General features: G+C 50.0%; 1 protein-coding gene across 5 annotated transcripts in view; it reads left to right on the forward strand.

Moving 5' to 3' along the window:
* The window catches only part of HNF1B (HNF1 homeobox B), a 60,397-nt gene that overhangs the window by 40,909 nt on the left and 5,489 nt on the right, over nt 1-13,999 (forward strand). For 3 of the 5 annotated variants that reach the window (XM_045299907.1, XM_045299906.1, XM_045299908.1), the window contains exons 6-8: nt 410-545; nt 5,387-5,581; nt 8,220-8,338. In XM_045299907.1, the coding sequence (XP_045155842.1) occupies nt 410-545; nt 5,387-5,581; nt 8,220-8,338 (450 nt within the window). The remainder of the gene's footprint in view (nt 1-409; nt 546-5,386; nt 5,582-8,219; nt 8,339-13,999) is intronic. The other 2 variants (XM_004706979.4, XM_004706978.3) reach the window with 1 other exon arrangement.

Raw genomic sequence — 13,999 nt, forward strand, 5'->3', positions numbered from 1 at the left:
AGTGCGAGGGCTCTTTTAATAAAACAATAAATGTGTACCGTATTCTTCTTCATGGAAAAATAAGACATCCCCTGAAAATAAGACCTAGCGCATCTTTGGGAGCAAAAATTAATATAAGACACTGTCTTATTTTCAGGGAAACAGGGTAGTTAACTAATAGGAGTACCCTGAAGGCAGGGAGGATTGTCTTTGTCTACTTACTGCTATGTCCTCAGCTCCTAGAACAGGGCAGGTCCCCCTTATGTGCTTAGTAATTGTTAATGAATGAATGGATGGATGGATGAAAGGATGAATCTGAATGCTCCCTGAGTAGCTGCGCCAAGGAATTATTAAACCAAGACATTTTGGAAATGAACCTTTGCAGTTCCAAGCTTGCTCATGTCATTCTTGTTTCTTCTGTTTTCTTCAGCAGATCTCTGTCTCAGGAGGAGGTTTGCCCCCTGTCAGCACCTTGACGAATATCCACAGCCTGTCCCACCACAATCCCCAGCAATCTCAAAACCTCATCATGACCCCCCTCTCCGGAGTCATGGCCATTGCACAAAGTAAGCTCTGCTCTTGTTCAGACACCCTGGGGGCAAGGAAAAGAGAAATGGGAAGTAGGTCACTGTGATTATTAAAAAAACACAACACAGAGACTCTTCAAACTCACCCACAACTAGTGGATATGGTTTAGCTTCTTTAGTTTCTTTTTCTCTCTGTCATATATGAAATGTTTAGCCTAAAATAAGAACTGTGAATGGATGTGAACACTGGCAATAGTGTACATCCCTGTGTCCTGGGCCAGGAGGATTTACGTGCCCTTCCAGGGCAGGATAGGACTCGGCTCATGAAAGGCACTCCAGAGAATTTTTCATTGAACACGGATGAAACCGACATGCGCTGCATATGTTCTTTTCGAGGGAAGATGGAAGTGGAGAAACCTTTAGAGAGAGAACTCACAACTTTAAAAAAAAAGTCACTGCTTTTTACTGGGCTTTTTCATTTTTTTTTGAATTAAAAGATCATTTTATTGGGGGCTCTTACAATTCATAACAATCCAGACACCAATTGTATCAAACATATTTGTACATATGTTGCCATTAGTATTTTCTAGACATTTATTTTCTATTGAGCCCTTGGTATCAGCTCCTCTTTTAACCTCCCCCGCTCTCGTGACCTCTTGATAAATTATAAATCATTACTATTTTCATATCTTACCCCAACAGCTGTCACCTTTCCCCCATGGTTTCTGTTGTTCATCTCCCCGGCGGGGGTGTGGTGTGGTTATGTGTTGATCACTGCTATCGGTTCCCCCTTCCTCCCTTCCTCTCTCTACCTTCCCTCGACCCTTCTGGTCTCGCTATTCCCTTTCCTCTTCCTGTGGTGAGCTCTGATCTCTTATCTGTACCTGTGCACATGCTCCAGTCTAACCCGAAGTGAAAGGCAGTCCTGGGGTCATGATAGTGGGGGGCGAGGAAGCCTCAAGGAACCAGAGGAATAGTGTGTGTTTCATCGGTGCTTTACTGTGCCCTGGTTGACTCATCCTGTCCCTGTGACCCCTCTGTGAGGGGATGTCCCATTGTGTCTACAGATGGGCTTTGGGTCTCTGCTCTGACCCACCTCATTCTCAACAATATAGCTGTTTGTATGCTCGCTTGTCTGCTATGGGTCTTCTGATGCCTGTTACCCAGTCCCCATGATCACACAGGCTGATGTGCTTCTTCCATGTGGAATTGTTGTTTTTCTGCTAGATGGTCGCTTGTTTAACTTCAAGTCTTTAAGGCCCCTTACTGGGACCTTTTCCACGAATATAAGTGGTACCAGGATTTGGATTGACAACACTCTAAGATAACAGCTGACTTGCTTTCTAGAAGATATGATTTTTAAATTTATGGATAGGATAATCCCACTCCTTATTCCTATAACCAAAAAGAGACACAAAGTATCCATGTACCTTGTTTCTCCCCCACCCCCCAATTCAAGCCGGGACTGACGCAAATCCATATATTTTATGGCACTACCTGAACTGAAAATCTCCCTGGGCTCTTTCATGTTTCCAGTTTGGCTCACCCTCATTGTCGCCTGTGCTTCTTTACTTTCTCAACGATCTCCGTTGTTAGATAAGTAATCCCAGAGCACGCACTGACCTTAGAAGGGTGTATGTGTGTGTGTGTGTGTGTGTGTGTGTCTTTGGGGTGGGTAGGCATGCACAATGAGGAAGATCACCAGAAACCCTTGCCAAGAATCATCGTCGCACTCTACGGAGAGGCAGGATGAAGACTCGGTTGCAAGCGTTCTTGTTGCGTGGACTCAGATCCTATTGAGTGCATAGGTGCTGTGTCAGGACTACGGAGGTCCGTGTCAGGTACAGCACATTTCTTTAAAGAAAAAGGAAAAAGCTTTGTAGCTTGGGTGGAAATGTACAGAGAAAATTAGTTTTCCATTTAGTGATTGAGACACGTGTCCTCTCATAAGACTCGTGGCCGTTTCCTGACTGTGGGCAAATGCTGTCCTTTGGGCCTGGTGTTCTCCCTTGTTCTGAGCAGCACGTTCCTGAGAGCGTTACTGTTCACTGAATCGGCCTGACTGTTAGTTCACTGAAAGGTGCTCCCCAGGAGTAGTTTCCGTTCCACGTCTCGAGGATTCCACTAGTCTCTATCAAACCCGTAAGTCTGGTCTTTTCATGATTTTGAATTTTGTTCTAGTTTTCTCCCTTCGGTCCAGGACCTTCTGAGACCCCAATCAGTGCAGCTGGTAGTGGTAACTGGGCACCATTTACGTCTGTTGGTCTCTGGGTAGTAGAGACTGTGGTTTCTGTACAGCACATTAATTGGCGGTACCACGTTCCTGTTCCCTATTCATCTACTGATGGATAACTTGTTAAGAAGTTGGATGCTTCTTAAGCAGTAACCGGGGCAGACCACCTCTCTGCCAGTTTGTCGCACGGTGACTACTGTGTACTGCTACACTGATGGAAGTTACACCGCCAATATTTCAAATACCGGATTGCCCACAGTGGTGGGTTTCCTCAGAGTTATCAGACGAACACTAAGAACTAGTGCGCTGCTTCATTAGCCGATGGAATTCAGCACAGAACACCGGATGAGCCCCTCGCCTGGAGGGCACGCAGGCTGCCCCAGTGGACCCGGGGAGACCAACAATCATGAAGATGGATGGTACAGAGTTGGGCAACGCTGGCTCTTTTGTACACGTAGTTGCTATGAGTTGGAGCCTATTTGATGTCAACGAACACTAACAACAACAGTTTCTAGAAAACAGAAAGACAAGAGTCATACGCTGTGGAAGCTGGAATGACATCAGTAGTTCTCCGTCCTGGAATTGAGGTACACAGGGATCACAGAATGTGTTAAAAATAAAATTCCTGGGCCCCACCTCTAAAGGTTCTGACTCATGAAGGCTTGGGTGGAGCCCAGGAATGTGTATTTCTTAAAGACCTCCCAGATGGCTCTGAGGCCAGGCTGGTTTCAGACCAGTGTTCCTAATGTCGTCCACGCCAAACCAAGAGCGTTTGCTTTCCCGAGCAGTAACTCACTATAACTCAAGTGCCTTTGAGTCAATGCTGACTCCAACGACCCCGGTGGGGGTCCTGTTTGCTGGAGTCGAAAGGCCAGTCTCTCTCCTTCATAGCGGCTGGTGGTTTTAAACTACTGACCACGCAGGTCACAGCCCAACGTGTAGCCACTGCACCACCATGTCTTCTTCTGCAGTGAGTTCCCAAAAAAGAGCAGCAGCAAAATAATAAAGCTGAGAAAAGAACCTGTCAAGGGGGGTGGGGTAGGAAACAGAAGAGCCGGGCCTTCGGTAAGACTCTGGCTTGGAAGAAGCTGGACTCTCAGGACAGTTGGTGATAGGGTTCTTCTGAGAGTGACCAGAGGACACTGGCCCCCACCCCCACCCAGGAGAGCCAGGAGGGGAATTATTCTTGGTGTCTGCTAACCATATCAGCTAAAGCTCTGCCTAGACCATTGTTGTGGGGTTTCCGCTATCTCCACTGAGGACTTCCATGAGCCTGCTTTGAGACCTTCTTCTACTCAGGGAAACGTAGTTCTCGCTGCTACATTGCCTAAAATAGACTCTTGTCCCCTACCCCACCCCACCCCCACCTGGATTTCCTTCTTTCCCTCACTTTCCCAAAAGCAAGATCACAGAGACATTGTCTCTAAGAAAGAAGTCAAGATAGCTTCCCTCCTAATCCTCCTGCCCCCACTCCTACTCTGCCTCCTCTGTCTTCCCCAGAGTCCTTCCTACGAGGAAGCAAATGTGGGTACCAGGAGACCCACTCCTCACAGTGCCGGCCCTGGTTCTGAAGGGACATCAGCATATAGACACAGTAACCGCAAAAGCCTTGATCCCCGCAGAACAGAACGATGACTAGACTCACCGTGCCTAACCGGGCCAAGCTTCACTTACTGTCACTACTTCCTCCTTCCTCCAGCTGGTCCTTTTGATACCCCGGCCCTGTGCTACTGGACAAGAGCATGCTCAGTCGATCAGGAGAAAGATTGCCTGAGTTCTAGAGCTGTGTGTCTTCTCCCCTTTGGGCTGTGGTCAGCAGAGTAAGCTCCTGAACTCAGAATCTTCGCACACTCTCCTGTAAAGGTCTTTAGGCCTCCCCCCAACTGCAGAACTTGGGAGGTTGGTAGATTTGCATCAGCGTGTCCATCCCTGCACACTCCTGCCCTCTGCTGGACAGACAGATCTGGGACACAAATCTCTTGACGTAGACAAGTTTAGTGCTGCCCCCAGGCCACCTGGGCAAGCCTCTCTGAGAGAATCAGGCGTCACATAAACCCAAAACCGAGCTCACTGCCCTGAGGTCAATTCCAAGTCATAACAGCAGCAAATCAAACGCGCTTCCCCAGGCCTCTGATAACTGTGTGGGAGTCACGTTCTGTGGGTTCTAGGATGGCTCAGGGAGGTGTGCAGGCCTTAGCAAACCAAACTCACGGCCATGGATAGAGTTGATACCGACTCATAGTGACCCTATAGGACAGGGTAGAACTGCCCCTGTGGGTTTCTGAGACTGTCACTCTTTACGGGAATAGAAAGTCCTTTCTCCCACAGGGCGGCGGGCTGTTTTGAACTGCTGCGGGGTTAGCAGCCCAACACGTAAGCACGATGCCAAAATCCATCTTAAACACGATGCCAAAATCCATCTTCCTCCACAAGGCATTGTCAAAGCATTAAGCAGAGCGATCTCCCCAAGCCTCAGCTTCTCAGTCCATAAGATGGTCATATCCAATCCATTCCCAGACGATCTCTGAGGTAACAGGTGTAGCCCAGAGCCTGGCACACAGTAGGGCCTCGGTTGGTGTCGGTTCTCATCCGTCCTCCTCTCCTGAACGCAGAAGTCCTCTCTGATCTTTCCTTCTCGCTCCTACAGGCCTCAACACCTCTCAAGCTCAGAGCGTCCCTGTCATCAACAGTGTGGCCAGCAGCCTGGCCGCCCTGCAGCCCGTCCAGTTCTCTCAGCAGCTGCACAGCCCGCACCAGCAGCCCCTCATGCAGCAGAGCCCGGGTAGCCACATGGCCCAGCAGCCCTTCATGGCCGCCGTGACACAGCTGCAGAGTTCCCACAGTAAGGAGGTGTCGGGGGCGCAGAGCATAAAGGGCCCTGTCCACCCTCTCTGGGTCTGAGTTGTCTTGGAAATGGACTACTTCGATCACTTTTCCCTAACTGGAACCACCCAAGATAATGTCTCCAGCATCATTCTCGGTGCACTGCTGTGCCTCTTCTAGTCCCATTCTCTGCTCCCAAGCTTCCCAAGGGAAAAGGTTGAGGAGGACCACTTGGGCCTACTCTAAAGGGGAGTGGGGGGTAAAGAGCAGAGCTGGCGTCGTAGATGGGGAACACATGCTATAACGTCCCATGCTGGCAGCCATGGGAGACGTCACCGATCAACCACAGCCCCTGGCCCGAATTGGTTGATTGGCTTAGAGTTGACACTCGCACCCAAAATTCCAAGCAGCCGTTATCAAGTGATGAGGGTAGACATGTCATCTGCAGCCTGTTTCCCTTCCCTGAAATAGAACAATCTTACAGCATCCCCATGCCCTCTCAATTATACACCCTAAACATCCTTCATCAATTCTCAATGAACCCACCACCACTGCCCTCTGATGGGCTCTGCCCCTAGCGACCTCACAGGACAGAATGGAGCCGCCCCTATGGGAGCCCAGGGACATAGGTAAAAAATGCCACTGGGACTGGACGGGAAGTATTTCGAGTTTCTGCCATGCCCACCCCCAAGGCTGTTTCCCATGTCCAATTTCTACCCTTGCTTTAAACCTACCCTTCAACTCATTAATTCTGAGTCCCTGCGTCCCTGCCTCCTGCTCCTCCAGCTGGATCCAACTGTAGGGCCTGGCCTCCCAGTGTGGGTTCCCCGGCCTCGGGCATTCTACCCCGAGAACTCAAGAGAAGTCTCTGGAGCAGAATGCTCGTCCCGGATTCCAATCCGGGCCTCAAACCTACCACTTTTGGGTTGTTCTTCTGTGCTCTCCAGTCCACTGTGACTCCTAGCGACCCTCTAGCCGAGAGCAGAGCTGCCCCTCGGGGTCTCCCTGGCTCCCCTGGAGCCACCCCAGGTGGTGAGTGCCATCTGCTGGCATTTCCGTTAGCCGCCTCGCTGCCCCTTTAGTAGCTCTGTAGTCCTTGGTGATGACTCCGCGGCCCAGAACCTGTTTCTCCATCCTTAAAATGGAAACCACACACCCACCGGATTCCTATGCAGATGAACTACAATATCCACGCAGGACCATTCCGATGAGGAAATGAAAGTAGAAGTAAATCCCATTTTTGCTGGCCTAAATTAAACAAACACAAATGGTTTTAGATTCAGGGCCTGCTAGAAGGCAGGGACGGGGAAGGGGGTTGGAGTTTGTCCTTGGCTGTGCAGGCAGAGCTGCAGGTCTGAGGGAGTACCGCCAACCTCAGTCCTCCTCTGTCCACCAGGCTCAGGCCTTCCTCCGGCCTGTGGAGCTGGTTTCTGAGCACCATCTCACATTCCAATCACATTTTTGTGGCTTCTAAAAATTTGCCACAGCCTGTAGCAGGACCTGGGGCCACAAGTGCTCCACTCCCCTTCATCGCCTGGCCATATACTCCCCCCTCCCTCCCCATCACCTCACCTGGGCAGGCTTCCGGGTGGAACAATGAGTGGTCGCCAGCAGCCTGTGTTCTGCCCAGGCCGGCAGGCTTGGCTGGTTAGAAGAGATGTCGCGTGGAGCCCTTGGCCAGGAATAGCCAGGCTATTGTACCTGTCAGGACAAGCTGAGACAGCGGCAGTGACCTTTACTTCTGTTGTTGATTTGAAGCCTACTTCGTGGTACGCCCTTACAACCAAGCACCCACATGCTTTCATTAGTGGGTCATGTGACCTAAAGCGAATGTGAGTCTGTGGGTAGACGAGCATGGATCAAAAGGCTCTGGACTTAGTGGACAAGGACTGGGACAATTCGAACAACAACAGAAGCAGAGTCACATGCTCCTAGAGGTTTTATTTGAATCTAGTCTCCTCTTAGGAGTCCCAGTGCCATCGTGCTTGAGCGTTGGGCGTGATCCTCAAGGTCAGCAGTTCGAAACAACCAGCTGGCTCCCTGGGAGAAAGATGAGGCTTTCTCTTGCCGTTAGTAAAACTCAAAGGGGGCAGTTTTGCCCTGTCTTATAGGGTCACTATGCATAGGCCGTGCAATCGGTGTTTGGGTTTTGGGGTTTCGTTTGGAGTTTCCTCTTAAGGAGGCCTGGTGGCACCAGGGTTGTGCCTCAGTTGTTGGCACTTTGAACCTGCCCAGAAGCTCTCTGGGGAAAAGCCCTGGTGATCTGCCCCCGTGAACATGACGGCCAAGAACACGCTAGGGGACACTCTCCTCAGTCACATTGGGCCCCTGTGAGTCAGAATGGACTCAGTGGTACCTCCTTCGACCACAGAAGGGTCCTTTGATGTCACGCTAGCTCAACCTGGAGCAGCAGAAGTGGTCAGTGCACACTGGCCAGGGCCTTCGGGTTGGTCAGTTGCGAACTTTGGGGGATTGAAATCTCTGATGAAACACATGCCCCTTCTTTTTACATCACGCTCACTGTAGGGCGTGACCACGCCTCCCACCCTCTTTTATCTGCCCAGGGAAGTGGGAGCGCTGATGTGGAATGGTGGGGTGTTCTGTCACTGTGTACATGCGTGTATCATCTCCCTTGATGTTATCTCCACTCTCTCCAGTGTACGCCCACAAGCAAGAACCCCCTCAGTATTCCCACACCTCCCGGTTCCCATCTGCGATGGTGGTCACAGATACCAGCAGCATCAGTACCCTCACCAACATGTCTTCCAGTAAACAGGTAACTGTCAGCAGGACGCGGGTGGCGAATGGGACCTTGACTAAGGCCGGTGAGGTCCTAGGGGTGGCAAGCACAAGTATGGCCTTAAGTTGGGTCCTTCTGAGAGTCTGTTACTTGCTATAGGATGCCCTGGGGTCCTAGGTCAAAGAAAACAGGCCACAGACCAGGCTAAAGGGGCTATTGCTTCTTCTCCTGGTCCCCTAACAAGAGCACTAAAAAGACTGGTGTGTGACAGGTCATGGGAGGCCTGGATTGCACTGAGTCTTCATGCCTTGTGATGGAGTGTGTTCTGATGGATTGCTGGATGATCCATGGAAAAGGGTATTTCCAAGAAGGCTCCAGGAGTCAGATCCTTCTTATTAACTTTCATACTTTGCAAGAGGGATTCCTGAGGACTTTCTACATGGCGACTTCAGCCCAAGGAGAGCTTTCTGGATCTAGCATGAGGCCTGGACCCCGAGGCCTTTCCCCCAGTCCAAGGTCCATGCTAGATCCAGAAAGCTATCAGAGCCGATTCTGACAACCTTTGGGGTCCCCTCTACCCCCACTACACAGGGTGTTTTCCTTAAGAAACTGAAAACCAACTTCGCATTGCACTGAGAGTGGGGAATCTGGAGCTTTAGCTACTGTTTCCGCTGATGAATCATTCAAGTATAGGTGGCACCCCCACAGTCGGCCTGGACAGCTGGGCTCCAAAGGGAGAGTGAGCCTTAGAAAACAGGACAGGATGTCTGAACAGTGATGATGATTCCAGAAAACCACAATCGAGCCTTTTAGTCGCTGGGCTCTGTGCCGTGTGGGAACCGTTGGGCCTGTATTGATTGTGAGCTAAATAGGCAACAACCTTGAGCTTCGCGTCAAAGGCTCTCTGTAGAATGGGACCTTCTGGATGGTCTGTTTGGTTTGTTTTTAGCTGAGCCCTGCAAACCACACCCACTGCTGTGCACGTCAAGAGCCGGTCCTTCCCCGGGCCTGGGGTTCTCTGTTCTTCCCTTTGCCCCCGTCTCCTTCCAGGCAGTGCAGAGCTCCTCTGGCCTCGTGGGGCAGTGGAGCAGGTGGCTCTGTTCCTGGTTGGGCCACTTCAGTGGTGACCTTGACCTCCCTGCATCTCTGTTTCGTCATCTGTAAAATGAGAGTTGGGACATGTACTTGTTCCGTGGACTCGGCGGAGTCCCATAAATTAAACGCCTGGCCTGTCTTGGGTGCTGAGACATGCGGGGCTCTGGAACTTGCGGGGAGGGGGGCGGGGGAGGGAGAGGTGTGTGGGACCTGTCTTGCTACTTTTCTCTCACCCAATGGAAGATGAAAGGACAACACCCCCACCCCCACCCCGCCCCTCCAGTGCCCTGCCCTTCGACTCCTGTGCCATTTCCCAGCCTTTGTAGTGAGCAGGGAAAACATTTATCTGTGCTCACAAATCTCAATCAGGCGGGCAGCCAGGCGCAACAGAACCTCCTTGGGAATACCTTCCCCTTTGAAAGGTATATCAATCCATCTGCCGCTGGGTCAGCCCTCGACCGGCCTGTGAGTAATTACTCCTGTCTTTCCCAAGTTGACTTTGATGCTTGCTTGCTGAAACAAGTCCTCTGGGTTCTGGAAATGGTCTTGTTATCAAAATCCACCCAAATGCTCCCAAAGATGCTGCCCCAACCCCGGTGTGGCTCACCCCCAGCCCCTCCACTGGACCAAGTGGCCAGCTGACCTTGCTGGCTACAAGAGCAGCCCTCTGGCATCACCGCCAAGCTTTTTCCACATCTTTGGGCTTTTCAGGAGTCTGGGGGGGGGAAATGCCTGGCATGACAACCAGGCTGCTGCGGCAGAGTAGGAAGAAAGCACGCGTTTAACACTTGGACCATCCACACTCCTCAGGCATGCCCTGGTGGTTTTTTATCTTTTAACCATTGCTGCAACTGCCTTAGAAAGGCCGAGAAGTAAACTTAGGCTCAGAGCTGGAAGGTAACCTTCCCTCTGATTCCAAATCCCAAACTCTTTTCTGTGAATAATATTTTCCTTTCAGTCCCCACCGTTAAAATACCTAGGGGAACTGCCTTTTGGTCCTAGGTGGTCTACTGGGGTAAAACGTGAGCCCCAATACCATGTTCCACCAGGAAACCTCCTCCCTCCAACTTGAGGCAGAAGAAGGAAAGGGGAAAGGCAGAGTGAGGGAAATGCGGGTCAAGGCGCTGCCTCCTGACAGCAGAGGGGTCCAACGTCCCAGGTTTGCAAACTGATCCTGAGGCCAAGGGTCAGAAGAGAGCTCCTTAAGAGAACCAGGGACAATTCTGCTTTTCTTCTTCTTCTTTGTTTTAAAGTGTTGTTTTCGACCCGGGGTTTCCGGACCATAGCTAGGCATCAGAGCCTGTGGGGTGGGAAGAGAGGAGCCCTCAAAGTGCTGGACTAAACAAGTCCAGTTTCTCAGAGGCTTTCATGTGCTACTATGGGCTTTGAACAGGGTCATGTGGAGCACCTGTGAAAATGCTATTTTAGGGGCACCTCCATGTGGTAGTTAAAAAAAAAAAAAAAAAAAGACCCAAACTGAAACACACTACCTTCTGAGTCAACTCCAGATCACAGGGACCCCCATCCATATAGGGGAGATAAATTTACTGAGACAGTAAATCTTTACAGGAACAAAAAAGCCTCATCTTCCTCTTTCAGAGTAGCTGGTGGATTTGAACTACTGACCTTGTCATTGGTATCCCAAGGCCTAACCCACAGGGCCACCTGAGCAGTTAGCAGCCAAAGGCCTAACGCACAGGGCTCTTAAACCAAACCAGACGCACTGCCATCAAGTCAGTGTTGACTCATAGCAACCCCTGTGGGTTTCTGAGACTAAAACTACTTACAGGAGTAGAAAGCCCAGTTTTTCTCCCTAGGAGTTGCTAGTAGTTTTGAACTGCCAACCATGCAGATCGCCATCAGACTCTTGTTTCCTTCAGCCATGACTAAATGATTTTCAAATCTCTTAAAGAAGCCCTGGTGGAGCAGGAGGTTGAGGATTGGGGTGAACTGAAAGGTTGGTGGTTCGGACCTACTAGCCACCAGACCCTCCTCAGCAGAAAGATGAGGCAGTCTGCTTCCACAATGATGTACAGCCTCCTAAACCCTCAGGGGCAACTCTACCTTGTCCTCTAGCGTTGCTATGAGGCAGAATGGAACCAGCCGCTGTGAGTTTGGGCTTGGGTTTGACAACTTCGCTCAGAGATGGGGGAGGAATCTGGCCAAGGTGGGCCTCCAGCTTTGACCTACTGACTCCAAATACCTACGCACATTCCTTGAACAATGCAAGACGTCTGTGGGAAAATACCATTATCTTTTCATTTTAATTTCCCCAAGGTTTTACAGGCATAAGGCTGAAGCCAGGATTTGAATCGTATCTGTCTGATCACCACACTTCCTGTTGTTAATACAGACATGCCTTCAAGTGGGTCGTAGATCATTTGTCAGGAACCTCAGGCTGGCACTTCTTGTCTAGAATCCTTCTGCAGCTACTCCCATCTCTCCTCTCCACAGCATGTACCTCTTTCTTCTGAGTCAATGTCAGATGGGCTGTGCTAACCTCCTGAAAACCAATGTCCTGGAAACGCAGACCACAGCAAGCACAGATCTCAGTTAGAACAAGTGTGGGCAGGCTTTGGGCTGACTCCTGTTTCCACAACTACTGCTGCACTTCCTAGTTTGGAGGGAGGTCAAGAGAGGGCTCCCAGAGCAGTCATGAGTCTAGGATACTGACCAAAAAGGGGGTGCAGCTGTTCCCCTTCCTCCCGACCCTTCCCATTGGATGGCGAGGTAGTGAAGAGGCTTCAGAGTTAGGCCGCCTCAGGCTCCAGATTCTATGGCTTCCTACCTGCAGGACCTCAGCCTTAGTTGCCTCGCCTGTAGTCAGGCTAATGGGACTGTTGAAAGGATGAAATGCTTGGGCCAAAGGAACTCTCTAGTACAGAAGAGCTGGTTCACACTCAGCTTTCCAAACGTCTGCCCACCACGAGCTTTGGAAGGAGGTTTTTAAATAACAAGGGCCATTTATTTCCCTCTTGTTGCCACAGCCAAAAGATTGAAGGGTGCAATCTCCTAGGTGGTTTGGCACAGGCTTTTTTTTTTTTTTTTGTAATTGTGAGACCCTGAGCAAGTTGCTTATATTTTCTCTGTCCCTTATCTGAACATTGGAATGATAAACTTTTTTAAAAATGACTAGAACATCAGTGACTCTAAGGTAAGGTCACAACAATAGAAGTGAACTTATCATACTCAATATCTTTTGTTTTTCTAATCATTTTATTAGGGGCTCATACAACTCTTACCACAATCCATACAGACATCAATTGTGTAAAGCGCATTTGTACAGTCATTGCCCTCATCATTCTCAGAACATCCACTCTCCATTTAAGCCCGGGGCATTAGGTCTTCCTTACTCAATATCTTTAGTTCCTCGCCCTCCATTCTCTTTTCAGACCACTTTCTCCTCCCTTTTGTCCCCACCACTTCCCTAGCACCTCTGTCTGTGTTGTAAGATCCAATGGTGGCTCTTCAATCTTTCTATTCGACTGGGCCTGCCACTCCCGCAAGGAGCCCTGGGGCACAGCAGGTCACACGGTGGGCTGCTCCCCACAAGGTCGGCAGTTCGAAACCACCAGCCACACCATGGGAGAAAGATGAGGCTTCCTCTCCCCATAAAGAGTTGGTGGTGGTGGTAGGTGCTGTTGAGTTGGGTCCAACCCACAGCGACCCTGTGCACCACAGAACCAAATATTACCCCATCCTCACAACCGAGCCTAGGCCTGAGCCCACTGTACCCATGGTGTCAGTCCGGCTGGTTGAGGACCTTCCTGTTTATCGCCGCCTCTCCACTCTGTCAGCAGAATGTCCTTCCTTCCCCAGGGACTGGACTCTCCTGACAACATGGCCAAAGGATCTAAGATGAAGTCTTGCCCTACTTGCCTCCAAGGAGCACTCTGGCCTTACTTCTTCCAAGACAGATTGGTTTGTCAAGAGTTAGTCTCAGAAACCCACGGGGGCCATGCCAGTTAGTCCCAGAGGGTCGCTGTGACTTGGAATGGACTCATTGGGAGTGAGTTTGATTTTGGATCATTTCCTCCTTTTACTCTTGGATTTTAAGACACTACATCTTCCTGGTTCTTCTCCTCCTCCAACACTGGCCACTTTTTCTTAGGCTCATTTTCCCAACTTATATATGTTGGAGAGTCCTTGGACTCGTCCCTTAGCTCTCTTCTTATACTATACTCACTAATAAATGATCTTTGATCTCATTGCTTTGAGTCAAACGCACACAGAATTGCATATATATAATTATATATGTATTATACATTTATAATACAGTGATATGAATATCACGGCCATTGAGTCCATTCTGACTCATAGTGACCTTCTAGGACACAGTAGAGCTGCCCCTTTGGATTTCTGAGGCTCTAAATCTTAATGGAGTCAGAAAGCCTCATTTCTCTCTCATGGAATGGCTCGTGGGGTCAAACTGTAGATCTTGCTTGCAGTTAGCAGTATACCACCCTACACCAGCACAACATTGTGACCACACCCCACCGAGTACAAAACAACTCCCCGCTATCAAGTCAGTTCTGAGTCAATAGGACTCTTAAAAGTCTGTCTCCCCTCTAGTTCCTACATGCTTCCTCCCCGCCCCCACTA

The sequence above is a fragment of the Echinops telfairi genome, unplaced genomic scaffold, assembly GCF_000313985.2.
Source record: "Echinops telfairi isolate 266 unplaced genomic scaffold, ASM31398v2 ScPeMD7_7458;HRSCAF=8496, whole genome shotgun sequence".
In the NCBI taxonomy this organism is placed as follows: domain Eukaryota; kingdom Metazoa; phylum Chordata; class Mammalia; order Afrosoricida; family Tenrecidae; genus Echinops; species Echinops telfairi.